The following is a 26,611-nucleotide window of genomic DNA, read 5'->3' as shown; positions in this document are numbered from 1 at the left end:
CTCAATCACACCCAGAGAGAACCTATAAAACTATTTAATACATCTTTTATTCACATCTCACAAAGTTGTAAGACACCTCACCAGTAAGTGATGGGGTAAAGACTTGCTTTAGTCTCTCTATATTCATCATTCCTCCACACTAAACTTCCATCACTGATGCCAAACCAAGATGGCAGGAAGTCACCCAGACAACACTGCTTGTAAATTTAGTATATTTATTGAACATACATTCATCTTAGTTGTTGAAATAAATGGCTTATGATCAGAACATTCCCAGAATATGTGCAAAACACACACACACACTCTTAAGTCAGAAAAGCATCTTTGGCAGCACTGCCCTGATCTCTGAACAAATACTCATCGTTAGTCCAGCGTACCTTTCACACAACCTCGCAATGCAGGGAGATTTTCTAAAAGAACCCAATGTTAGCCTTAATAGTAAAATCTGTCCATGAAAATAAAGCGAGAGATATTTTTATAAAACATTATAAAGCAACTATATGGTTCTCCAACCCGCTACAGATGATTGTACACAATTTGCAAATATAAAGTGGTTTTAGGATTTTCTCTCTATTACACTTAAATGAACAGGCAGATATGAAAATAGCTCGTTTTAATAAGACAAAAGTACACAATACTTCATCTGCAGCTCACAAAATACGCTAATATGTAAAGCACTTAAAAGTGTGTCCATGTCGCGATGCATAACGGTCAATCAGCTTACTGGTAATACAAGGTTTCACATTGCACTGTAACCCCGCGCTGAAGAATGTGGGGGAAAATGACCTCCTGCAAGGTGCTTTCAGTATATACAGTATATTCATACTAAAATAAATTTGTTTGACCAATTGTCAAAACGTTTGTGCTTCGCAGAGATTGAACGTTGTGTTTTCATGCAGTTGTAATTTAAGTCTTACAAAACATGTTGCATTTTATCGTGGACTCTATGGAAACAGGCAGTTGAACAAAAATAATGAACTGAATCCTTGGTGAAACAACTGTGTTTGCTAACCAAAACATTAGCAACATCTTCAGTAATAGGGCCTTGGAGGACGATAAGTGTGGAATGTCACTGTTGTGGAATTACGGAAACAACCCTGGAACTTTTCACATCACAACCAGAAATTTGTGTGAATTTCACTGGAATTTTATAATTGTGAAGTTTTACAAATAAAAATCAACCACTAGAAGTTCTGCGTACAGCAGCAGAAGTGGCTCTGAGGAGACCAAAATTAAACCTACTGGGTGGTGGCGGCATCATGCTGAGGGGATGCCTCTGTCCAGTAAGAAACTAAAACCCGGACCTAAATCCGAAGATTTTTGTAAAGTGAAAAAATAAATTCAAGAGTGTGAATACTTTTGAATGGATTTTATATAAGGAGAAACCGACACAACCAGGTTTGAATTGGCTCATCCAGCCCTATTTTAACATACATAAAAGTTCAGATAATTTTCTTCAATTTCATCTCTTTAACTGAACAGTGCAAATGCAAAACATTTAGGAAAAAAAAACCCAGACTAGGATATAATTTTAGTTCTAAACAGTAATGTTACTGACATATTTAACGACATCAGACTGGAAGTTGCTCCAAAGATGCAACACCAAATGTTAAGAATAGCTCTCAGTGTTTCAAACAAGGGATTTGTTTTTTTCGTTTAACAGCTGGGGAGGGTTGGTAATCTTGTTGAAGTGACTTACAAAAGACATCTTGAGGTTTGCTTGTTGTCATTTCAGTTTTAATCTCTCTGAAGCTCGACATTCTTGATTTGAGTACCTGCTTCTTCAGGGTTCGTCAGTTTCACTAAAGCTTATTGTTCCTCGAGCTTTCACACCGAGTTCTGTTAGGCACCGACTACATACATTCAGCTAAGTTAGGCTGAAATGATCACATTCCAAGTAAATGTTCTTACTACTAACTAACACACACACACACACACACACACACACACACACACACACACGCACACCTCTCCATTTAAACATGTTGCGATGGAAACTAATCACAAACCATGCGAAACTAAATGAACACTTCAGCCTTAAAATGTTGGGGTTTGTTTTACTTTGCAAAATATTTTCACTCTTAGAGAAACTGTGCAAAACTGGAAGTGTTCATGCTTTATCTATTTTTTTTTGTTTTGTTTTCTGAACGCAGACAAACTACCGTATCGCTTGTAAGGCTGATAGAGCAACACCAGCAGAAGGCAGAGTGGTTTACAGTTGCTGAAAAAGCACTTTAGAAGCACGACTACCGGGACGCCGTGCAGTCTGCTCCTGCCGTAGACGTTGTGGTATCCTTATGAATGCACCAGTTCACTCGAGGTTTTTCCCGCTGTGCATGTTACACCACCATGTAATGTGCTGCAGCTCTGCAGATTTCCTGCAACTGAAGAGTTCCTGTCCTCATCCTCCCACTGAATCCGTTGCCGAGTCAGTGCGTTGGGTTGAAGGAGAAGGATGACTGCGGAGAGGAGAGCTTTTGCTTGCTGCAGGCTGCTGAAGGGGCTTACACTGCCCCCTACGCAGCCCATGTTACGCTGGTTAAGGCCACTGGGACTAGTACGGGGAAGAGCAAGGTGTCTCCGCCTGTGCGTCGGAGTCATTTTGCTGCTCCCTCATCTGGTTATTTTAAGATGGGCTCATTCGTAAAACAATCCGAAGGTGCCGCTGATGCCTCACAGCGTTTCATCCCTGCGGATCCGGGCTGTGGGCCGCGCCGTCCTGTTCGCTGATGGTGTGGAGGAGAAGGCACGCGGGGGGACCGAGTGAGCCGCTGCCTGCATTCGGAGGTGTCAGCGGGGGCCCGCGCCCGGCCCTCCTCTCCGCCCCGCCCAGCGCCTGCTCCTCCTCTAAGCTCAGGGAGGCTCGATGGCCGCAACTGTCACAGAAGTCGCCGGCATCCTCTTCCTCCTCCTCCTCCTCGTTACCGCCGTCCACGCCACGCCCCAGCAGGCTCTCCTGCTCCTGACCCGTCCCGCCAGCTCCACCGTAACCGCCGCCCCCACGTGTGCCGCACACACACACCTCGATCCCAGAGTCCCCGGTGAATCGCCGCCTCCTCCCGTTGGGTAGGCGCTCTTTATCCTCAGTACAACCCTCTGACAGCGACAGGTCCTTGAGCAGGGGATCCTTGCAGGAGTCATCCCCACTTCCACTTTTTTTCTCCTGGCTGCTGAGCATCTCCACATTCAGCCCATCTGACAGAAGAATAATGCTGGAGTCTTGGGCCGTTTGATGGGGTTTGTTGTCGGGCTTCGGCCTAAAGGAAGGAGGCTGCGCTTCCTCTATTGAGGGTCTACTGCAGAGACCGTCAGAGACCGGGGGCGCAGGAGAGGACTGGGTGGATGGACAGTGTCCCGCCTGCTGCTCAGGAGCCATGGCAACAGAAGCCACCGAGGAGGAGTTTAAGTTTAGGGCTGTGTAAGGAGGTGGAGGGGTCGGAGGTCGGTTGACCACCTCTTCATATTCAGGAAGGAGATAGTTTGGTAAAAACCCTAGAGAGAAAAATAGAGGAAATTCAGCTTTGAAATTCAAAAAAAATTTTTTACATTGAAATTCAAAAAAAAAAAAAAAACACATACAGGCTGTACACAGGAGCAAAACAATCACCAACATTAAATCAGACCAAAAGTTTGTTTTTGGACAATCTTTGGTTTGTTTACATTCAGATCTTAATTCAGAAGCTTACATCCACTCCCTCAGTGTTTGCCTTCAAACTTTTACGACTTGAGTCACACCTTTCGGGTTTCCTTCTCCAGCTTCTTACACAAGCATGCTGGAAATTCTGGCCCATTTCTCCTGACAGAACTGGTATAACTGGGTCAAGTTTGCAGGTCGCCTCGCTCCCTCACACCTTTCAGAATGAGTCAAAATTTTTCCATGCGAATCAGATCAGGGCCGAGTCACGCACCAACAGAGAGTCTTTGTTACCTAAAGCAAACTAATCTGACATTAATAATGTTTGGGCCGAAGCTTTGACATTCTGCCTGATGTCTTGAGATGTTGCTTCAACATTTCAACATGACCTTATTTCATTGTAATGCCGTCTACTTTGTGAAGATCGTCAACAATTCAATTTCAGATTCAGACCACAGGACATCCGTCCAAACATTAAGGCGTTGTTCCTGAGTGAATTTGCAAATTTTAATCTGGCCTTTCATGTTGATTTCAAAGTAATGGCTTCTTCCTTTCTGGGCGGCCTTTCAGCTCACGTTGGCGTTATTTCACTGTGGTACTCGCGCCATCGAAGCAGCTTCAGTTTGTGCTTTAGTTTTAGGGGTTTGCATCAACACATCCTTTCCTTCCTGAACATTAAGTGTGATGACTTCACATTTCTACGGTGTTGGTATTTCTATTTACAGTTGATGAACGTTGCACCATCAGCCTAATAAAAGTTTGTTGCAAAAAAAATAATTCTGGTAACGTCTGCCTCAATATCAGAGAGAGAAATAAATGGCTATTCATCCTTTTATACAAAGCATAAAAACATCTGGCTAAGCTTGACTAAACATTTCTCCTTAAGGCCTCACAGAGCTTTCCAGATCATTACTCCAGCCCTCCCACAGCATCAGGAGGCGTAAAGTGATCGAGTCATTTCTGGATTTTCTTTCCTGCGCTGAAACACGGTCGGAGCAGGTTTTGCAATTCTCGGCGTTCTCTGAAGGCTGGGACATGCAAACAAGTCAAGGTCCTGATGCTGCAGGACCCCCAGGATGGATCTCAGTGCAAACATTATATCTGAGCCAAGCTCCCACTTTGACTTAGAAGACATTTTCTGGTCATTTTCTGGTAAACAAATGAGGAAAACATATCAACAGGCAAAAAATAACTTTTTTTTTTTAAGTCAGAGGTGAAGCTACACCCCAACATGTTTAACACAGATACGAAAAGCTTCAAACTATTTCTATACTAATCCACATCAGGGTATCTGCAGGTTTCACCAATGCAAAATTCAAAGACTTTGTGTACTTACGGAAGTAAAAGGGAACTGAGGGGTAGTTGTGTGCTTCCCGGTAGGCGATGAGGTTGATCTCGTGCTGCCGCTGTTGCTGCTGCATTCGGTGTTTTGTGCGCCGATGGTGGCAAATGCAGCAGAAGCACAAAATAAAGATGATTGCCCACACCAACCAAAACCCTAAAAATGGATGGAAAAAAACAAATACCATTTGCTTTAGAAATCCTAATTTCGCTGTTTTGCTTCTCATTTCAAAAATAAAACAGGAAGCGAGTAAAATATGCTTCTGCGCATCCAAATAATACATTAAGAGAAGCAATTCACCTAAAACCTAACATAACGGTTCAAAGCATTCGCATGTAAGAAATAATTTAATTTGGTGGCACAGGTTAAATTTAACTCTAAAAATATACATTCATAATTGTCTGAAAAATCATTTTAATGTGCTTTTAGTAATGCCCTGTTAGCACCTCCAGACTTAAGCTTAAACTACAGCAGGAAGCAGGAGAGAACTTTGTTTACTATGTGTGGGAAATAAACAGATCTCTGTTGTGTCGTCACAGAAAAATGTGAGGAATTTCACTTCAAGGACGAACAAACAAGAAGGCAGACGCAAACAAAAACACACAGAAAACATTAAATTCAGGCTCTGAGGACATGAATCTCTGCATGGGCGTCAAATTGTTGCATAAGCTTTTTAGTAACATTTCATACTGCACTTTTACCGACAAACCAAGAGAAATTTATAGATTAGATAATCCGACAATAAACAGTCTTTTTTGATCCATGATACATTTGTTCTGTTTGCAGAAAGTGGAACGTGAACATTTAGTTTGAGATCCAAAGGACAATTCATCTCAGAACCAAAAGTCCAGCTTAAAACTTTCGTCTAAGAGGCCGTGGAAATGGAAAAAGTCATTTTGTAAGTTAGAAGGTGCATTGATTTGTGCGTTCTGTCAGTACTTTAAAAACCAAAAAATGATCAATGACAAATAACATAAAAGGACAAATATCCAATTATAGATTAAATCCTTTAAATTGGGTTTAATCTATAATTATTAAGAAATAGAACTATTAGCTACCCAATTTCTGTAATAATAGAAAAAAAAGACTTTTCTGCTGTATTTTGACTCACTTCTGAATGAATGTTTTAAAGTGACATCAATTAAGCACACCTTAGTGTTATTAAAAGACAAAACCTCACACTTCAGGCCATGTAACAGTCTCCTGTTTTCACTGAGGTTTCCATAGATTATAAACCTAAATTTGTAAAAATAAATGTATTTCTGTCATTTTGATCTTTTAAGACTAGGCCAAAGGGGAAAATAGTGACTAATTACACAACACAAACAATACAAGCTGCAGTTTAATGAAGTTGGAAATAAAGGGATCTGATGTGATCGTAAAGACGAAAAGGAAGAAGGTGGAAACTTACACCAGAGCTCATAGTAGTAACTGCAGCACTGGGATTCTCCGCAGCAGTGTCCGTACTCGCAGAAGTAGCTCTGGTTGTTGACGCCATCACAGTGGATCATGCTCTGTAACACAAGGACAGCAGAACATTGTGAAGGGATGTTTTAGCGTAAAATAAGTCATCTTGTCCAGTCGTATCAATTCAGGCCGTGGGTAAAAATGAAACAGCGGCGCAATAAGGGTTCCTTTAAATTTCTCCATTTTCTGGTATTCAAGTCTACAGACAGTTATGGCTGCTTCCAATGTGCTTGGAGGAAAACAAAGACCAGGTGAGGTGAAGACTGCAGCAACAGTTTGAATAATGAGAAACTACATTTATTAACAGACTAACACAGTTTGCACATTTGAGGTATAAGGATGGATGATTTATGCTTCAGGGGGGAAAAAAACTTATTTGCAAACTAAAACTGCACTAAAATTAAAATTGTCATTGCAATTTCAGTGCTCGCAGTATTGTAATAGGCGAGGACTACTTGACATTTTAATTTTCCACTCTTTCCAGTAATAAGGTATTCATAAATGTTTAAACATGTTTGAACCAACCCAGCCTTACAGAAATGGAAAATAACCAAACTCAAACTTTTTGTTCATAGAAAAAAAAAAAAAAAAGGCTACCAGGAATTATTTCTTCTTGGTTATTTAAGAGCTTTGCAGAATGTTGCTGTATTCTTATAAATAATGTGGTAATAAAAGACCCTGAACATAAACTAAATCATCCAATCCAAGCAAATCCCTGCGCCAGGAGTAATTAAAATCCCTCCTCACATTCCTGAAATATTACATCCAGCAGAAAGGGATGGACGTGCGGTCGCACTGACCTAGACCTTTGACCAGAGAAATCTAATCTGTTGATCCTCGAGTCGAAGGAAAAGCGGACAAATCGGAATAAATTCACTCAAGGTGTTCAACGGATATTCCTTTCATGGGAGGAAAAGGTTGGGAAAGGAGTCTGACAAGAATAAGGTTCTGCTCCCCTGAGTCATTAGGGGTAAAACACAGCTCTGTTTTTAAGTGCTAATAAAGACACTGGCAGAAGTTTTCCTTGAGCAAAAACCCACAGTGCTGCTTGTGTTTAGTCATCAATTACCATTACCGCCAATATGTAGTCATATTTTTCCAAGTTCACGCATAACAAAAGTAACAATCAGCTCTGGAAAAATTAAGAAACCACTGCACTGAATCCCACTGAAACCCTGGTGGTTATTCCACCAAATACTGATTTCTGAACTCTTCTTGAGTTAAAACATTAATGTTGTTGTTTCTTGTTTTCTTTGCATTATTCGAGGTCTAAAAACGCTGCATGTTTTCGTTATTTTGACCGTTTCCCATTTTCTGAAAATAAATACAAAATGTTTGCTTGGAATTTCAGAGACATGTTGTCAGTAGAATAAAAGAATAAGGTTCATTTTACAAACTAATCATTTTAAATGGTCTCTTACCCCCCACATCCCCCCAGAGCTGTAATGACTTGTAACGTGATTTTATTTATTTATTTTTTTTAGCTTTTAGTCGTTTTCTTTGACTTGTTTACGTAAATGTGTTGCTAACATCAAGTCATAAACTACTGATGTACTTAGTGAGTTTCTGCTGCATAAGCCAGGTTAACGGGAGACAGAAAAAGTATTGATTATGCTGGTCACAATGATTCACCTCAGTCACTTGATCTGAAATATAAATATTTAAGAAAAAAAATTCAGCATGACACTAAAGGATAAACTGTATTACTAGGACATTAGTTCAATGGGAAAAATGCCATCACAGCTGTTATTTACTCGTATTTTCTGATTAGCAACAACATAGGATATATATCTATTCTATTGTTATTTCTGAGAAATCAGTGTTGTGAATGTCTCATTATTAAAAAGGTTGTTTTTGGCTTTTTTCTGCCCTCTGGTGCTTTTGCAGTTTTGTTCTTTTCAGATTTGTCTTTTCCCCAAACGTGACGTCTTCCACAGGACATTTTGAACTTAGCCATGCAACAATTCACACCTAGCCTGGGGCCGTAAACCCCCTGCTTTCACATACGGGCAAAACATGCATTTGGGATATTGCTGTTTAACACTGCAGAGGCAATATATGACTAGCCTCCAGTCTCCACAGTCTGTTTACCATCAACACATTGTCCCCAACACTTTTCATGAGTTTGAGTGTTCAAGCCACAAAAATGAGGTGTGGCTGCCACAGGCAGTGAAAGTCCATCCAACAGGGTCAATATTTAAATCTAGAGTACGAACGCATAAAAGTTTTAATACATTTCATACGGCAACACTTTGAAAACAACAGCAATTCTGTACATTTTAAACATCTAATTTAGTGTAATGGTTTTTGGGTTACTTGTTTAATGTAAGCAAGCAGCCTAATGAGGTTTATGTGATTCAATGTTTCTGGACATTATTTCAGTTTGATGAATGAACATAATGTGTCATTACTAATAAGAGCCAAAAAGCCCACACAGAGATCAGAAGCACAATCTGATCTCTGTGCTTCTGATCTTCTTATAATACACTGGGGTTTCTCCCAGTGTATTATAAGCCTGGCGGCCCACCAGGCTTTACTTGCGCCCCCACCAGGTTGAACATTGATTATTTTTAAACATTAAGTCTTTTTAAAATGTTTGCATTTTTTAAGGCTTTATAGTCGGTGTTCAGATATTAATCTTCCATTCTTTCAATAACACATAATTATCAAGTGATATTTTCAAATTTCCTGTCAACATTAAACATTTTTTAACTCAAAAACACGACAAGCCGGTGAATGAATGACTGCCCTGGTGGCCAACCACCAGGGTTAGCAAGTTTTCTAGGGTGAACCTTGACATCTATCTATACAGTCTTCAGAAAATATTCAGAAAATTGGAACATGTTATTTATTTTCATAATTAATTCAAATGACATACCTGCTAAGACAAGTAAACTGATGCAACGCTTCAGAACTTGGTTCTGAAATGGTTAGTTTAGGAGCGTGAAACAAGAAACAGAAGAAGGCTGAGAGAAAATAGTAAGACGTAGAGATGGAAATTAGGATGCAAATCAGCAAAAAATTTAGAGATACTACTGAATGCTGCAACTATTAAACAGAGTTGGACCAATTATGATGGCAAATGTTGATGACATGTTATATTTCTTAAAGTCAATCTTCAGAAAATAGCCACAAAATTCTGACAGGCACATCTCCATCTCAAACCTTGAATTTAGAGTTAATAATAATGATTAGAACCCAATAAATGTATTAGCTTTACTCACATTTCACTCTGTAAAAAACAAAAAAAAAACAACAAAAAAAAACAATGCTACCACGTACTGCCTGATAGGCCACATGTATCACTGAATTTAAAAGCTTACCCTTCATTAACGTTATTGCAATCTTTTGTGTCTTGGTAAAATATCAAAACTGTTTTACTGCTCGACATTTTTCCTAGTGCAAATCAACTGTTATATCACAGCCAGCACAAGAGCCCTCAGTATGTTGCCCACAATGCAAATACACAATGTGAGCCTAAAACACCAAAGAGCGATCCATTTTAAGGTCATTTTCAGTAGAAATCTTCTAAACTTTTGTCTCCCCTCCATCAGCCTGCTGTATGTTTTCACTGTCAACACAGCGAACTTGCAGCCTGGCCAAAAGTTAACCAAACAGAACCTGTTAATGATACCCATCAAACCTGTGAAAAGCTAGGAAGTCAAAGAAAACAAGACGGGTTAGAAGAGAGGATGCCAAAAAAGCCGTACAGATCATTAAAGAAAGCAATATGCGCTGATGGGCTTTTCTGGGAAAACTTCTTGGACTTTGTCAAGACTTATCTTAATCATTAGTAACCAAAGGTTAAATATAAAGATAAGTTTTAGTTTCTATAGATTACCATCGAAAGTCGCTGACTTAGAGGCATGACGATTCCAGATCCAGACAATCCCTCTTTCACCTAACGGCTCGTTCTCCCCACGGAGGAAAAGTCAAAAAGCTCTTAAGCGTACCCCCCTCTCTCTGCTTACCTACCACTGCCTTCTTCGACTCTACCCACCGAAACACTCGCACACGCCCACCCCACTCCAACGCAGCCCAAACAGCCAACAAGGATTGCTTTACGGAAATTTCCAGGCAGCGGCTGAGAACAGGCTCCTGGCTGCACCGCTCCATGACAATAAGGTGGTGAGAGGAGTGCGTCGAGTGAAAGACGCATAGAGAGAAACGACAGACAGACATAGGCACAAAAGAGGAATAGTAAATTTTGTACAAGACGCACTGGATGAGAACAAAATCTAACTGCTGACTGTGAAACAGCAACCTGGTTTTAAACCAGATGTTTCGACTTTATCAACACGGCCTACTGAAAAAAAACAAACAAAAAAAAAAACAGACCAGTCTGTGAAAAGATTTAAAGACCACATGACGTTCTGTTCCTCTGTTGCAATAATATCTGTTGTTCTCCTGACTTGGTTGGTATCCTATGTGTCTCAGACTGTCCTCGTTTGGCCTAAAAGAATCTGGTTGGTTCTTGGTTTAAAGTGCCGATCTGAATACTTAAAAATGCTATTAAAATTAGCAAAAAAGCATTCAAATAAATCCTGTGCAATTTTTTTTTTAAACAATTTGTAATTTCCTTCTTTATTTTGGACCAAAAAGGCAGACCTTCTGTTGCCTGACCTTTGCAGCACAAATAAAAAAAAAGATTTGTAAAACTAAGATTTTTTTTTTTAATCCAGCAAAGAGGACTAGAGAAATGCATCAAACTGCAGGTGACCAATGATAGTTTTTCATTTTCAGCGTGATTCTTGCTGACCAAAGACTTGCCTGAAGGTACATCATTTGCTGTCACAACTCCCTTCAATGTGGAAGTTGTTACAAAGTGAAAAGGCCCAGAGATTTTCTGTATCAATAACTTTCCATTAAAGTTTTTTTAATTCAAAGTAGTGCACTAGAAAAGGTCGACAGGAATGGCAATATTTGAAATTACTTCCTGAATTTCACAAAAAAAAGGATGTTCTACGCTTGTTTGAGATTTGCTTGAGCGTTTAGGCACCTCAGATGGTTGCCATGGGAGACTGAAGTATCAAAACAACACTCCATGAGGTAATAACATTATAACATGATATAAAGTTATAAAAAGTCAAATTTACATGTTAAGTTTTCTTTTAAACAAAAAACATGGTTTCTTTTGTATCAAAAGGTTTATCTTAAAATTGAATATTAAATGTCGTTTAACTAGTCTTGCTGTAGTTAAGCGTTTCCCAATGCTGCAGATGTGTTGAAGTTTCATACAGAAAACAGATCCAAAGACAGACTGAATTTCACTTACGACACTTCTATTATTTTTCGTTTCATAAAACTTCTCCTTTACATTACAGGCAATCAAATAAAAAGTTTTTTAAAATGAAAACTCCATCTTTGCCATTTTCTGTGTCAGTACAGTGTTTCATAACTAAGAGAAAGCAGTGATGTAAGAGCCAAGCTTAAAAAAAAAGTGACCACAACCTTATGGTTGGTGCCTCCCTAGTAATCTTTAATGATTTTCATAAATTGTCTCCAAAATGAAGTCAAATAAACATCTATGAGAATAAAAAATAAAGGTGACAAATGGTCCACTTAAAAAACTGGCTGAATAACACCAGGTCAAACTTCAGCTTGGGAGCTTTTGAAACCTGTTTTATGATGAGCCTTTAGAAAAAAAAAGAGTTTTAAAAAAGGAGCAAACTTTCTTAGTAAGACTTTGAGAATCTTTCACAAAGCTTGAAGAAGTGCTGATCAATGCCATGATTTCATAAAAACAGAACTTTGTGTTGCCTTTACGCGAGATCCAGACAAAAAATATAAAAGATCAACTTAAAAAAAAAAAAGAACAAAATAACACTGAGAACAGTCTGTACGGATCAGATTCTCCTGCGTACCCAAACTGTCCACCTCTCTCATTCTTTACAAACAGATTAAGACGCAGATTTGGTTACCATCCCTGAAAATCTTCGCAGCAGAAACATCAACCTAAATGAAAAGCCGCTGAGAACCTAAAAGATGTCTTTGTGACTATGTGATACTGTGTATGAAGAGAGGTGTCTGCAGCTCTTTGTTAAGCCAGACTTCACAGCCACAACTGATCCACTTTCATGTAAGACTATAAGGCAATCAGCCGATGCTCATGGGCCCCTCACCGTACAATTATTTCTTAATCCGATTAGCTGTGAAAGAAAGAGACCTTATTATCATCGTCAAGGTCACTAAGAGAAAGCTCAGATGATGCAATGGATTTGCAGCTTCACTTGAAACCAAAAACACATCTAGACAAGATGCTCAGGAAGAAAGTTGCATGTTAAATTTCCTCTCACATCGTTTATGTCTGCATCTACCGTTTGATTTTAAAACTACATATTAACTGGAAGTTGTAGCCATGTCTGAATGACGGTGCTGTAACTCCATACCGACTGTGCATGACGGTGTCAACCACACGGTGAAACTCGTTGCTTCAAACTTCCAAAGCCTCAACTTCTCATTTCAGAAAATGGTATCAAACTTTGTGGAAATTTGATTCCCCAAATACATATAATTAAAAATACTTCAAAATATGTTTTTTTTGTTTTTTTTTAAGTCTGATTACAATTACTTTGTGTCCGAGTACACAAAGTGACAACGGCACTCTATGTCTAACAAATTCTTGGGACAATCTCTATTATGTTGTGTAGGTTTTGTTGGAAGGACCATTGTGTTTTATTAAAATGAACAATGGCTGAAAACAGTCATTACAGACAACAGGCAGAAAAACAGCAGGAAAAATGGTTTGCATTATGAAAGAAGCCAGTGGAGATCAATGCTCACCCTCTTATGATCAGCGAGGAAAGGTTGGTGGCATCAACTAACTCACTTTTTCTTTGGTTACTTAGCAACAACCTGTTGAGTAACTTATGTTGCAGCAATTTCAGGTTTTGCCACTGTCTCACAACTGTTTAAAACAGCCAAAAAACAGGCAAAAATATAATTTAATCAACAAATTGATTAGCCAGTGCAAGGTCTAGACAATTATCAATTTAAAAGTTTTTTTTTTAAATCTCAATTACGGAATATGTAATTCAGGAGTTTGATTACAAATGCAGGCAAAATTATGTTTGTGTTCTAAAGGAGGATAATCACTTGTGATCTTTAATGCTGAAACAAACATGACCTACTGGTAGAATAAAGGGGCTGTTACAGTAATATTAAACTAAAATTATCAATAAAAAACTAAAAAATCTATTAAACATCTCCAGGTTTCACAACAATCTCTGTTTTGATTATGCCGTCACAGCTCTTCACAAGTCTAAATTTAAGGGCAAAGCTTCACCAGAATGTTGGCTTTTGAAACACTTTGTCCAAATATTCAACCAACAAACATTATGTGGTTATTTGAATTTTCTAACGGTGCTCTTTTAAATTAAACTGTTTAGACAAACACCTCAAACTACTTTGCAAACATAAAGAAAATGCGAATCAGTCTGGAATCGTTTAAAAACAGAGAAATGCAACCAGACTGCTGTTAAAAGATGATGCAGCTTGGAAGTAAACGGCAACAGATGTTGGCACCCAATTTTTCCACCAATAATACCACCAACTGTGTTCTGCTCACTTGTAGAGTTGTTGTTTCTAAAACTTGGCTCGTCTAAAATATCAGCCCCCTCCTCCCCCCCAAACTATAAAAACAAGAAAGGCCGCGACAGCTTCCTAGCTTTAGCCTCGCTAGCCGTGGAACAGCTAGCAGGCATGCTAACATCTCAGTTCGTGCAGCACTGCTTATGCAGGTCAAACAACTCTCTGTAGTTAGTATCTAAACCGAGCAGCTAAAACAAACGACTCAGTATTTATATGATGTAGTAAGCTTATGGACAAGAAGTGTGCCGATCCGTTTGGGGTTTTAGCCAACAGTTCTGGTTAAGAACCTTGTTTTCCAACCTTACCCCCTCTGCTGCGGACTCCGTGGGGCTGACCGAGCCGACAGCATGCAAAAACAACCCCATCTTTAGAGCCGAACATACGCCTCTCATTCCTCCAAGAACCGGCCGCGGGAGGTAAACTTCTATTGTTCACAAACAGCGTCCCCTGACTGTGTCTTCAACTTATGTCTCGGCTCGAACTGCGCTCAGAGACCGCCGTATGCGCCGCCTCCTCTGGGACATGACAACGAGAATCGGGGCCGGAGCAACTGGTTGCTTACGGTGCGCCGCTGCCTGACACCGCTGTTACACAGACACACTGCTCCGGTCATTTGGGTGTGGCGTGGTCACCAGTGATGGGCAAATCCTGAACGAATTGTTTGAAACTGAATAACTTAGTGTTTGGTAACTCTAAACATCTTCTATGTAACTCATCACGTCAGTAAACGAACAAGGCCATTCTGACACTGCTGTGTCCTGCAGGAAGAATTAATGAAAAACATAAAGTGGATATATAAACACTTTGGAAGGTGGCCTCAGAATTTCTGGAAATGAAAGATTTGACCCTGGTTCCAAACTTGACATAATCTTAAAGGGCCAGCATTATGTGTGTTCTAGGCACATTGTGCCATTTTATATAGTCAAGTAGCCTTCAGTTGTTATAAAAAGTAAGGCCTTGAAATTGGGCCTNTTGTTTTTGGACAATCTTTGGTTTGTTTACATTCAGATCTTAATTCAGAAGCTTACATCCACTCCCTCAGTGTTTGCCTTCAAACTTTTACGACTTGAGTCACACCTTTCGGGTTTCCTTCTCCAGCTTCTTACACAAGCATGCTGGAAATTCTGGCCCATTTCTCCTGACAGAACTGGTATAACTGGGTCAAGTTTGCAGGTCGCCTCGCTCCCTCACACCTTTCAGAATGAGTCAAAATTTTTCCATGCGAATCAGATCAGGGCCGAGTCACGCACCAACAGAGAGTCTTTGTTACCTAAAGCAAACTAATCTGACATTAATAATGTTTGGGCCGAAGCTTTGACATTCTGCCTGATGTCTTGAGATGTTGCTTCAACATTTCAACATGACCTTATTTCATTGTAATGCCGTCTACTTTGTGAAGATCGTCAACAATTCAATTTCAGATTCAGACCACAGGACATCCGTCCAAACATTAAGGCGTTGTTCCTGAGTGAATTTGCAAATTTTAATCTGGCCTTTCATGTTGATTTCAAAGTAATGGCTTCTTCCTTTCTGGGCGGCCTTTCAGCTCACGTTGGCGTTATTTCACTGTGGTACTCGCGCCATCGAAGCAGCTTCAGTTTGTGCTTTAGTTTTAGGGGTTTGCATCAACACATCCTTTCCTTCCTGAACATTAAGTGTGATGACTTCACATTTCTACGGTGTTGGTATTTCTATTTACAGTTGATGAACGTTGCACCATCAGCCTAATAAAAGTTTGTTGCAAAAAAAATAATTCTGGTAACGTCTGCCTCAATATCAGAGAGAGAAATAAATGGCTATTCATCCTTTTATACAAAGCATAAAAACATCTGGCTAAGCTTGACTAAACATTTCTCCTTAAGGCCTCACAGAGCTTTCCAGATAATTACTCAAGCCCTCCCACAGCATCAGGAGGCGTAAAGTGATCGAGTCATTTCTGGATTTTCTTTCTTGCGCTGAAACACGGTCGGAGCAGGTTTTGCAATGCTCGGCGTTCTCTGAAAGCTGGGACATGCAAACAAGTCAAGGTCTTGATGCTGCAGGACCCCCAGGATGGATCTCAGTGCAAACATTATATCTGAGCCAAGCTCCCACTTTGACTTAGAAGACATTTTCTGGTCATTTTCTGGTAAACAAATGAGGAAAACATATCAACAGGCAAAAAATAACTTTTTTTTTTTAAGTCAGAGGTGAAGCTACACCCCAACATGTTTAACACAGATACAGAAATAGTACTATTTCTATACTAATCCACATCAGGGTATCTGCAGGTTTCACCAATGCAAAATTCAAAGACTTTGTGTACTTACGGAAGTAAAAGGGAACTGAGGGGTAGTTGTGTGCTTCCCGGTAGGCGATGAGGTTGATCTCGTGCTGCCGCTGTTGCTGCTGCATTCGGTGTTTTGTGCGCCGATGGTGGCAAATGCAGCAGAAGCACAAAATAAAGATGATTGCCCACACCAACCAAAACCCTAAAAATGGATGGAAAAAAACAAATACCATTTGCTTTAGAAATCCTAATTTCGCTGTTTTTCAAAAATAAAACAGGAAGCGAGTAAAATATGCTTCTGCGCATCCAAATAATACATTAAGAGAAGCAATTCACCTAAAACCTAACATAACGGTTCAAAGCATTCGCATGTAAGAAATAATTTAATTTGGTGGCACAGGTTAAATTTAACTCTAAAAATATACATTCATAATTGTCTGAAAAATCATTTTAATGTGCTTTTAGTAATGCCCTGTTAGCACCTCCAGACTTAAGCTTAAACTACAGCAGGAAGCAGGAGAGAACTTTGTTTACTATGTGTGGGAAATAAACAGATCTCTGTTGTGTCGTCACAGAAAAATGTGAGGAATTTCACTTCAAGGACGAACAAACAAGAAGGCAGACGCAAACAAAAACACACAGAAAACATTAAATTCAGGCTCTGAGGACATGAATCTCTGCATGGGCGTCAAATTGTTGCATAAGCTTTTTAGTAACATTTCATACTGCACTTTTACCGACAAACCAAGAGAAATTTATAGATTAGATAATCCGACAATAAACAGTCTTTTTTGATCCATGATACATTTGTTCTGTTTGCAGAAAGTGGAACGTGAACATTTAGTTTGAGATCCAAAGGACAATTCATCTCAGAACCAAAAGTCCAGCTTAAAACTTTCGTCTAAGAGGCCGTGGAAATGGAAAAAGTCATTTTGTAAGTTAGAAGGTGCATTGATTTGTGCGTTCTGTCAGTACTTTAAAAACCAAAAAATGATCAATGACAAATAACATAAAAGGACAAATATCCAATTATAGATTAAATCCTTTAAATTGGGTTTAATCTATAATTATTAAGAAATAGAACTATTAGCTACCCAATTTCTGTAATAATAGAAAAAAAAGACTTTTCTGCTGTATTTTGACTCACTTCTGAATGAATGTTTTAAAGTGACATCAATTAAGCACACCTTAGTGTTATTAAAAGACAAAACCTCACACTTCAGGCCATGTAACAGTCTCCTGTTTTCACTGAGGTTTCCATAGATTATAAACCTAAATTTGTAAAAATAAATGTATTTCTGTCATTTTGATCTTTTAAGACTAGGCCAAAGGGGAAAATAGTGACTAATTACACAACACAAACAATACAAGCTGCAGTTTAATGAAGTTGGAAATAAAGGGATCTGATGTGATCGTAAAGACGAAAAGGAAGAAGGTGGAAACTTACACCAGAGCTCATAGTAGTAACTGCAGCACTGGGATTCTCCGCAGCAGTGTCCGTACTCGCAGAAGTAGCTCTGGTTGTTGACGCCATCACAGTGGATCATGCTCTGTAACACAAGGACAGCAGAACATTGTGAAGGGATGTTTTAGCGTAAAATAAGTCATCTTGTCCAGTCGTATCAATTCAGGCCGTGGGTAAAAATGAAACAGCGGCGCAATAAGGGTTCCTTTAAATTTCTCCATTTTCTGGTATTCAAGTCTACAGACAGTTATGGCTGCTTCCAATGTGCTTGGAGGAAAACAAAGACCAGGTGAGGTGAAGACTGCAGCAACAGTTTGAATAATGAGAAACTACATTTATTAACAGACTAACACAGTTTGCACATTTGAGGTATAAGGATGGATGATTTATGCTTCAGGGGGGAAAAAAACTTATTTGCAAACTAAAACTGCACTAAAATTAAAATTGTCATTGCAATTTCAGTGCTCGCAGTATTGTAATAGGCGAGGACTACTTGACATTTTAATTTTCCACTCTTTCCAGTAATAAGGTATTCATAAATGTTTAAACATGTTTGAACCAACCCAGCCTTACAGAAATGGAAAATAACCAAACTCAAACTTTTTGTTCATAGAAAAAAAAAAAAAAAAGGCTACCAGGAATTATTTCTTCTTGGTTATTTAAGAGCTTTGCAGAATGTTGCTGTATTCTTATAAATAATGTGGTAATAAAAGACCCTGAACATAAACTAAATCATCCAATCCAAGCAAATCCCTGCGCCAGGAGTAATTAAAATCCCTCCTCACATTCCTGAAATATTACATCCAGCAGAAAGGGATGGACGTGCGGTCGCACTGACCTAGACCTTTGACCAGAGAAATCTAATCTGTTGATCCTCGAGTCGAAGGAAAAGCGGACAAATCGGAATAAATTCACTCAAGGTGTTCAACGGATATTCCTTTCATGGGAGGAAAAGGTTGGGAAAGGAGTCTGACAAGAATAAGGTTCTGCTCCCCTGAGTCATTAGGGGTAAAACACAGCTCTGTTTTTAAGTGCTAATAAAGACACTGGCAGAAGTTTTCCTTGAGCAAAAACCCACAGTGCTGCTTGTGTTTAGTCATCAATTACCATTACCGCCAATATGTAGTCATATTTTTCCAAGTTCACGCATAACAAAAGTAACAATCAGCTCTGGAAAAATTAAGAAACCACTGCACTGAATCCCACTGAAACCCTGGTGGTTATTCCACCAAATACTGATTTCTGAACTCTTCTTGAGTTAAAACATTAATGTTGTTGTTTCTTGTTTTCTTTGCATTATTCGAGGTCTAAAAACGCTGCATGTTTTCGTTATTTTGACCGTTTCCCATTTTCTGAAAATAAATACAAAATGTTTGCTTGGAATTTCAGAGACATGTTGTCAGTAGAATAAAAGAATAAGGTTCATTTTACAAACTAATCATTTTAAATGGTCTCTTACCCCCCACATCCCCCCAGAGCTGTAATGACTTGTAACGTGATTTTATTTATTTATTTTTTTTAGCTTTTAGTCGTTTTCTTTGACTTGTTTACGTAAATGTGTTGCTAACATCAAGTCATAAACTACTGATGTACTTAGTGAGTTTCTGCTGCATAAGCCAGGTTAACGGGAGACAGAAAAAGTATTGATTATGCTGGTCACAATGATTCACCTCAGTCACTTGATCTGAAATATAAATATTTAAGAAAAAAAATTCAGCATGACACTAAAGGATAAACTGTATTACTAGGACATTAGTTCAATGGGAAAAATGCCATCACAGCTGTTATTTACTCGTATTTTCTGATTAGCAACAACATAGGATATATATCTATTCTATTGTTATTTCTGAGAAATCAGTGTTGTGAATGTCTCATTATTAAAAAGGTTGTTTTTGGCTTTTTTCTGCCCTCTGGTGCTTTTGCAGTTTTGTTCTTTTCAGATTTGTCTTTTCCCCAAACGTGACGTCTTCCACAGGACATTTTGAACTTAGCCATGCAACAATTCACACCTAGCCTGGGGCCGTAAACCCCCTGCTTTCACATACGGGCAAAACATGCATTTGGGATATTGCTGTTTAACACTGCAGAGGCAATATATGACTAGCCTCCAGTCTCCACAGTCTGTTTACCATCAACACATTGTCCCCAACACTTTTCATGAGTTTGAGTGTTCAAGCCACAAAAATGAGGTGTGGCTGCCACAGGCAGTGAAAGTCCATCCAACAGGGTCAATATTTAAATCTAGAGTACGAACGCATAAAAGTTTTAATACATTTCATACGGCAACACTTTGAAAACAACAGCAATTCTGTACATTTTAAACATCTAATTTAGTGTAATGGTTTTTGGGTTACTTGTTTAATGTAAGCAAGCAGCCTAATGAGGTTTATGTGATTCAATGTTTCTGGACATTATTTCAGTTTGATGAATGAACATAATGTGTCATTACTAATAAGAGCCAAAAAGCCCACACAGAGATCAGAAGCACAATCTGATCTCTGTGCTTCTGATCTTCTTATAATACACTGGGGTTTCTCCCAGTGTATTATAAGCCTGGCGGCCCACCAGGCTTTACTTGCGCCCCCACCAGGTTGAACATTGATTATTTTTAAACATTAAGTCTTTTTAAAATGTTTGCATTTTTTAAGGCTTTATAGTCGGTGTTCAGATATTAATCTTCCATTCTTTCAATAACACATAATTATCAAGTGATATTTTCAAATTTCCTGTCAACATTAAACATTTTTTAACTCAAAAACACGACAAGCCGGTGAATGAATGACTGCCCTGGTGGCCAACCACCAGGGTTAGCAAGTTTTCTAGGGTGAACCTTGACATCTATCTATACAGTCTTCAGAAAATATTCAGAAAATTGGAACATGTTATTTATTTTCATAATTAATTCGAATGACATACCTAAGACAAGTAAACTGATGCAACGCTTAAGAACGTGGTTCTGAAATGGTTAGTTTAGGAGCGTGAAACAAGAAACAGAAGAAGGCTGAGAGAAAATAGTAAGACGTAGAGATGGAAATTAGGATGCAAATCAGCAAAAAATTTAGAGATACTACTGAATGCTGCAACTATTAAACAGAGTTGGACCAATTATGATGGCAAATGTTGATGACATGTTATATTTCTTAAAGTCAATCTTCAGAAAATAGCCACAAAATTCTGACAGGCACATCTCCATCTCAAACCTTGAATTTAGAGTTAATAATAATGATTAGAACCCAATAAATGTATTAGCTTTACTCACATTTCACTCTGTAAAAAACAAAAAAAAAACAACAAAAAAAAACAATGCTACCACGTACTGCCTGATAGGCCACATGTATCACTGAATTTAAAAGCTTACCCTTCATTAACGTTATTGCAATCTTTTGTGTCTTGGTAAAATATCAAAACTGTTTTACTGCTCGACATTTTTCCTAGTGCAAATCAACTGTTATATCACAGCCAGCACAAGAGCCCTCAGTATGTTGCCCACAATGCAAATACACAATGTGAGCCTAAAACACCAAAGAGCGATCCATTTTAAGGTCATTTTCAGTAGAAATCTTCTAAACTTTTGTCTCCCCTCCATCAGCCTGCTGTATGTTTTCACTGTCAACACAGCGAACTTGCAGCCTGGCCAAAAGTTAACCAAACAGAACCTGTTAATGATACCCATCAAACCTGTGAAAAGCTAGGAAGTCAAAGAAAACAAGACGGGTTAGAAGAGAGGATGCCAAAAAAGCCGTACAGATCATTAAAGAAAGCAATATGCGCTGATGGGCTTTTCTGGGAAAACTTCTTGGACTTTGTCAAGACTTATCTTAATCATTAGTAACCAAAGGTTAAATATAAAGATAAGTTTTAGTTTCTATAGATTACCATCGAAAGTCGCTGACTTAGAGGCATGACGATTCCAGATCCAGACAATCCCTCTTTCACCTAACGGCTCGTTCTCCCCACGGAGGAAAAGTCAAAAAGCTCTTAAGCGTACCCCCCTCTCTCTGCTTACCTACCACTGCCTTCTTCGACTCTACCCACCGAAACACTCGCACACGCCCACCCCACTCCAACGCAGCCCAAACAGCCAACAAGGATTGCTTTACGGAAATTTCCAGGCAGCGGCTGAGAACAGGCTCCTGGCTGCACCGCTCCATGACAATAAGGTGGTGAGAGGAGTGCGTCGAGTGAAAGACGCATAGAGAGAAACGACAGACAGACATAGGCACAAAAGAGGAATAGTAAATTTTGTACAAGACGCACTGGATGAGAACAAAATCTAACTGCTGACTGTGAAACAGCAACCTGGTTTTAAACCAGATGTTTCGACTTTATCAACACGGCCTACTGAAAAAAAACAAACAAAAAAAAAAACAGACCAGTCTGTGAAAAGATTTAAAGACCACATGACGTTCTGTTCCTCTGTTGCAATAATATCTGTTGTTCTCCTGACTTGGTTGGTATCCTATGTGTCTCAGACTGTCCTCGTTTGGCCTAAAAGAATCTGGTTGGTTCTTGGTTTAAAGTGCCGATCTGAATACTTAAAAATGCTATTAAAATTAGCAAAAAAGCATTCAAATAAATCCTGTGCAATTTTTTTTTTAAACAATTTGTAATTTCCTTCTTTATTTTGGACCAAAAAGGCAGACCTTCTGTTGCCTGACCTTTGCAGCACAAATAAAAAAAAAGATTTGTAAAACTAAGATTTTTTTTTTTAATCCAGCAAAGAGGACTAGAGAAATGCATCAAACTGCAGGTGACCAATGATAGTTTTTCATTTTCAGCGTGATTCTTGCTGACCAAAGACTTGCCTGAAGGTACATCATTTGCTGTCACAACTCCCTTCAATGTGGAAGTTGTTACAAAGTGAAAAGGCCCAGAGATTTTCTGTATCAATAACTTTCCATTAAAGTTTTTTTAATTCAAAGTAGTGCACTAGAAAAGGTCGACAGGAATGGCAATATTTGAAATTACTTCCTGAATTTCACAAAAAAAAGGATGTTCTACGCTTGTTTGAGATTTGCTTGAGCGTTTAGGCACCTCAGATGGTTGCCATGGGAGACTGAAGTATCAAAACAACACTCCATGAGGTAATAACATTATAACATGATATAAAGTTATAAAAAGTCAAATTTACATGTTAAGTTTTCTTTTAAACAAAAAACATGGTTTCTTTTGTATCAAAAGGTTTATCTTAAAATTGAATATTAAATGTCGTTTAACTAGTCTTGCTGTAGTTAAGCGTTTCCCAATGCTGCAGATGTGTTGAAGTTTCATACAGAAAACAGATCCAAAGACAGACTGAATTTCACTTACGACACTTCTATTATTTTTCGTTTCATAAAACTTCTCCTTTACATTACAGGCAATCAAATAAAAAGTTTTTTAAAATGAAAACTCCATCTTTGCCATTTTCTGTGTCAGTACAGTGTTTCATAACTAAGAGAAAGCAGTGATGTAAGAGCCAAGCTTAAAAAAAAAGTGACCACAACCTTATGGTTGGTGCCTCCCTAGTAATCTTTAATGATTTTCATAAATTGTCTCCAAAATGAAGTCAAATAAACATCTATGAGAATAAAAAATAAAGGTGACAAATGGTCCACTTAAAAAACTGGCTGAATAACACCAGGTCAAACTTCAGCTTGGGAGCTTTTGAAACCTGTTTTATGATGAGCCTTTAGAAAAAAAAAGAGTTTTAAAAAAGGAGCAAACTTTCTTAGTAAGACTTTGAGAATCTTTCACAAAGCTTGAAGAAGTGCTGATCAATGCCATGATTTCATAAAAACAGAACTTTGTGTTGCCTTTACGCGAGATCCAGACAAAAAATATAAAAGATCAACTTAAAAAAAAAAAAGAACAAAATAACACTGAGAACAGTCTGTACGGATCAGATTCTCCTGCGTACCCAAACTGTCCACCTCTCTCATTCTTTACAAACAGATTAAGACGCAGATTTGGTTACCATCCCTGAAAATCTTCGCAGCAGAAACATCAACCTAAATGAAAAGCCGCTGAGAACCTAAAAGATGTCTTTGTGACTATGTGATACTGTGTATGAAGAGAGGTGTCTGCAGCTCTTTGTTAAGCCAGACTTCACAGCCACAACTGATCCACTTTCATGTAAGACTATAAGGCAATCAGCCGATGCTCATGGGCCCCTCACCGTACAATTATTTCTTAATCCGATTAGCTGTGAAAGAAAGAGACCTTATTATCATCGTCAAGGTCACTAAGAGAAAGCTCAGATGATGCAATGGATTTGCAGCTTCACTTGAAACCAAAAACACATCTAGACAAGATGCTCAGGAAGAAAGTTGCATGTTAAATTTCCTCTCACATCGTTTATGTCTGCATCTACCGTTTGATTTTAAAACTACATATTAACTGGAAGTTGTAGCCATGTCTGAATGACGGTGCTGTAACTCCATACCGACTGTGCATGACGGTGTCAACCACACGGTGAAACTCGTTGCTTCAAACTTCCAAAGCCTCAACTTCTCATTTCAGAAAATGGTATCAAACTTTGTGGAAATTTGATTCCCCAAATACATATAATTAAAAATACTTCAAAATATGTTTTTTTTGTTTTTTTTTAAGTCTGATTACAATTACTTTGTGTCCGAGTACACAAAGTGACAACGGCACTCTATGTCTAACAAATTGTTGGGACAATCTCTATTATGTTGTGTAGGTTTTGTTGGAAGGACCATTGTGTTTTATTAAAATGAACAATGGCTGAAAACAGTCATTACAGACAACAGGCAGAAAAACAGCAGGAAAAATGGTTTGCATTATGAAAGAAGCCAGTGGAGATCGATGCTCAGCGAGGAAAGGTTGGTGGCATCAACTAACTCACTTTTTCTTTGGTTACTTAGCAACAACCTGTTGAGTAACTTATGTTGCAGCAATTTCAGGTTTTGCCACTGTCTCACAACTGTTTAAAACAGCCAAAAAACAGGCAAAAATATAATTTAATCAACAAATTGATTAGCCAGTGCAAGGTCTAGACAATTACCAATTTAAAAGTTTTTTTTAAAATCTCAATTACGGAATATGTAATTCAGGAGTTTGATTACAAATGCAGGCAAAATTATGTTTGTGTTCTAAAGGAGGATAATCACTTGTGATCTTTAATGCTGAAACAAACATGACCTACTGGTAGAATAAAGGGGCTGTTACAGTAATATTAAACTAAAATTATCAATAAAAAACTAAAAAATCTATTAAACATCTCCAGGTTTCACAACAATCTCTGTTTTGATTATGCCATCACAGCTCTTCACAAGTCTAAATTTAAGGGCAAAGCTTCACCAGAATGTTGGCTTTTGAAACACTTTGTCCAAATATTCAACCAACAAACATTATGTGGTTATTTGAATTTTCTAACGGTGCTCTTTTAAATTAAACTGTTTAGACAAACACCTCAAACTACTTTGCAAACATAAAGAAAATGCGAATCAGTCTGGAATCGTTTAAAAACAGAGAAATGCAACCAGACTGCTGTTAAAAGATGATGCAGCTTGGAAGTAAACGACAACAGATGTTGGCACCCAATTTTTCCACCAATAATACCACCAACTGTGTTCTGCTCACTTGTAGAGTTGTTGTTTCTAAAACTTGGCTCGTCTAAAATATCAGCCCCCTCCTCCCCCCCAAACTATAAAAACAAGAAAGGCCGCGACAGCTTCCTAGCTTTAGCCTCGCTAGCCGTGGAACAGCTAGCAGGCATGCTAACATCTCAGTTCGTGTAGCACAGCTTATGCAGGTCAAACAACTCTCTGTAGTTAGTATCTAAACCGAGCAGCTAAAACAAACGACTCAGTATTTATATGATGTAGTAAGCTTATGGACAAGAAGTGTGCCGATCCGTTTGGGGTTTTAGCCAACAGTTCTGGTTAAGAACCTTGTTTTCCAACCTTACCCCCTCTGCTGCGGACTCCGTGGGGCTGACCGAGCCGACAGCATGCAAAAACAACCCCATCTTTAGAGCCGAACATACGCCTCTCATTCCTCCAAGAACCGGCCGCGGGAGGTAAACTTCTATTGTCCACAAACAGCGTCCCCTGACTGTGTCTTCAACTTATGTCTCGGCTCGAACTGCGCTCAGAGACCGCCGTATGCGCCGCCTCCTCTGGGACATGACAACGAGAATCGGGGCCGGAGCAACTGGTTGCTTACGGTGCGCCGCTGCCTGACACCGCTGTTACACAGACACACTGCTCCGGTCATTTGGGTGTGGCGTGGTCACCAGTGATGGGCAAATCCTGAACGAATTGTTTGAAACTGAATAACTTAGTGTTTGGTAACTCTAAACATCTTCTATGTAACTCATCACGTCAGTAAACGAACAAGGCCATTCTGACACTGCTGTGTCCTGCAGGAAGAATTAATGAAAAACATAAAGTGGATATATAAACACTTTGGAAGGTGGCCTCAGAATTTCTGGAAATGAAAGATTTGACCCTGGTTCCAAACTTGACATAATCTTAAAGGGCCAGCATTATGTGTGTTCTAGGCACATTGTGCCATTTTATATAGTCAAGTAGCCTTCAGTTGTTATAAAAAGTAAGGCCTTGAAATTGGGCCTCTGTCTTTAAAAATGCCTGGTCTTTCTGAAACTCCACCCTTTAACAACAATCTATTAACCCCTTAACGTTTTTACCAGTTCTGCACTGAGAAGTAGCTTGTACAATGAGCTCAGCTAGCAGTTTCACCAGGTGTTTGCTAACTGCTACTAGCTAGTCTGAAGGAGCTGAGTGGGAACAGTATAGGGGAGGTGTGCTCTGAGGCAGAAGCTTGGAAGCTTGTGTGGTGTATTCTGTCAGTGTCTTCAAGGGGTTGGTGAGGTGA

The 26,611-nt window shown here is 38.9% G+C and overlaps 2 protein-coding genes across 6 annotated transcripts; both read right to left on the bottom strand.

Moving 5' to 3' along the window:
- Positions 1–201: 201 nt before the first annotated feature.
- On the bottom strand, positions 202–14,891 carry LOC103131435 (WW domain binding protein 1-like). 3 transcript variants are annotated; one of them, XM_007543092.2, is made up of 4 exons: positions 14,596–14,891; positions 6,388–6,490; positions 4,971–5,132; positions 202–3,492 (listed from the first exon to the last, which is right to left on the bottom strand). In XM_007543092.2, exons 1-4 carry the CDS (start codon positions 14,644–14,646, stop codon positions 2,684–2,686), a joined length of 1,125 nt encoding a protein of 374 aa, XP_007543154.1. In that variant the 5' UTR covers positions 14,647–14,891; the 3' UTR covers positions 202–2,683. The 3 variants fall into 3 exon arrangements, with proteins under 3 accessions (XP_007543154.1, XP_007543146.1, XP_007543158.1); XM_007543084.2 differs by lacking the exon at positions 14,596–14,891 and adding an exon at positions 14,339–14,589; XM_007543096.2 differs by lacking the exon at positions 14,596–14,891 and adding an exon at positions 10,285–10,966.
- A 129-nt stretch (positions 14,892–15,020) lies between these two features.
- On the bottom strand, positions 15,021–26,258 carry LOC103133461 (WW domain binding protein 1-like). 3 transcript variants are annotated; one of them, XM_016666337.1, is made up of 4 exons: positions 25,940–26,258; positions 17,750–17,852; positions 16,343–16,504; positions 15,021–15,226 (listed from the first exon to the last, which is right to left on the bottom strand). In XM_016666337.1, exons 1-4 carry the CDS (start codon positions 25,988–25,990, stop codon positions 15,195–15,197), a joined length of 348 nt encoding a protein of 115 aa, XP_016521823.1. In that variant the 5' UTR covers positions 25,991–26,258; the 3' UTR covers positions 15,021–15,194. The 3 variants fall into 3 exon arrangements, with proteins under 3 accessions (XP_016521823.1, XP_016521818.1, XP_016521827.1); XM_016666332.1 differs by lacking the exon at positions 25,940–26,258 and adding an exon at positions 25,683–25,933; XM_016666341.1 differs by lacking the exon at positions 25,940–26,258 and adding an exon at positions 21,644–22,333.
- Between the last annotated feature and the right edge of the window lie 353 nt (positions 26,259–26,611).

The sequence above is a fragment of the Poecilia formosa genome, unplaced genomic scaffold (assembly GCF_000485575.1).
Source record: "Poecilia formosa unplaced genomic scaffold, Poecilia_formosa-5.1.2 Scaffold11, whole genome shotgun sequence".
In the NCBI taxonomy this organism is placed as follows: domain Eukaryota; kingdom Metazoa; phylum Chordata; class Actinopteri; order Cyprinodontiformes; family Poeciliidae; genus Poecilia; species Poecilia formosa.
The sequence above is the reverse complement of the archived record's forward strand: the minus strand, read 5'-3'. Positions and strand labels throughout refer to the sequence as shown.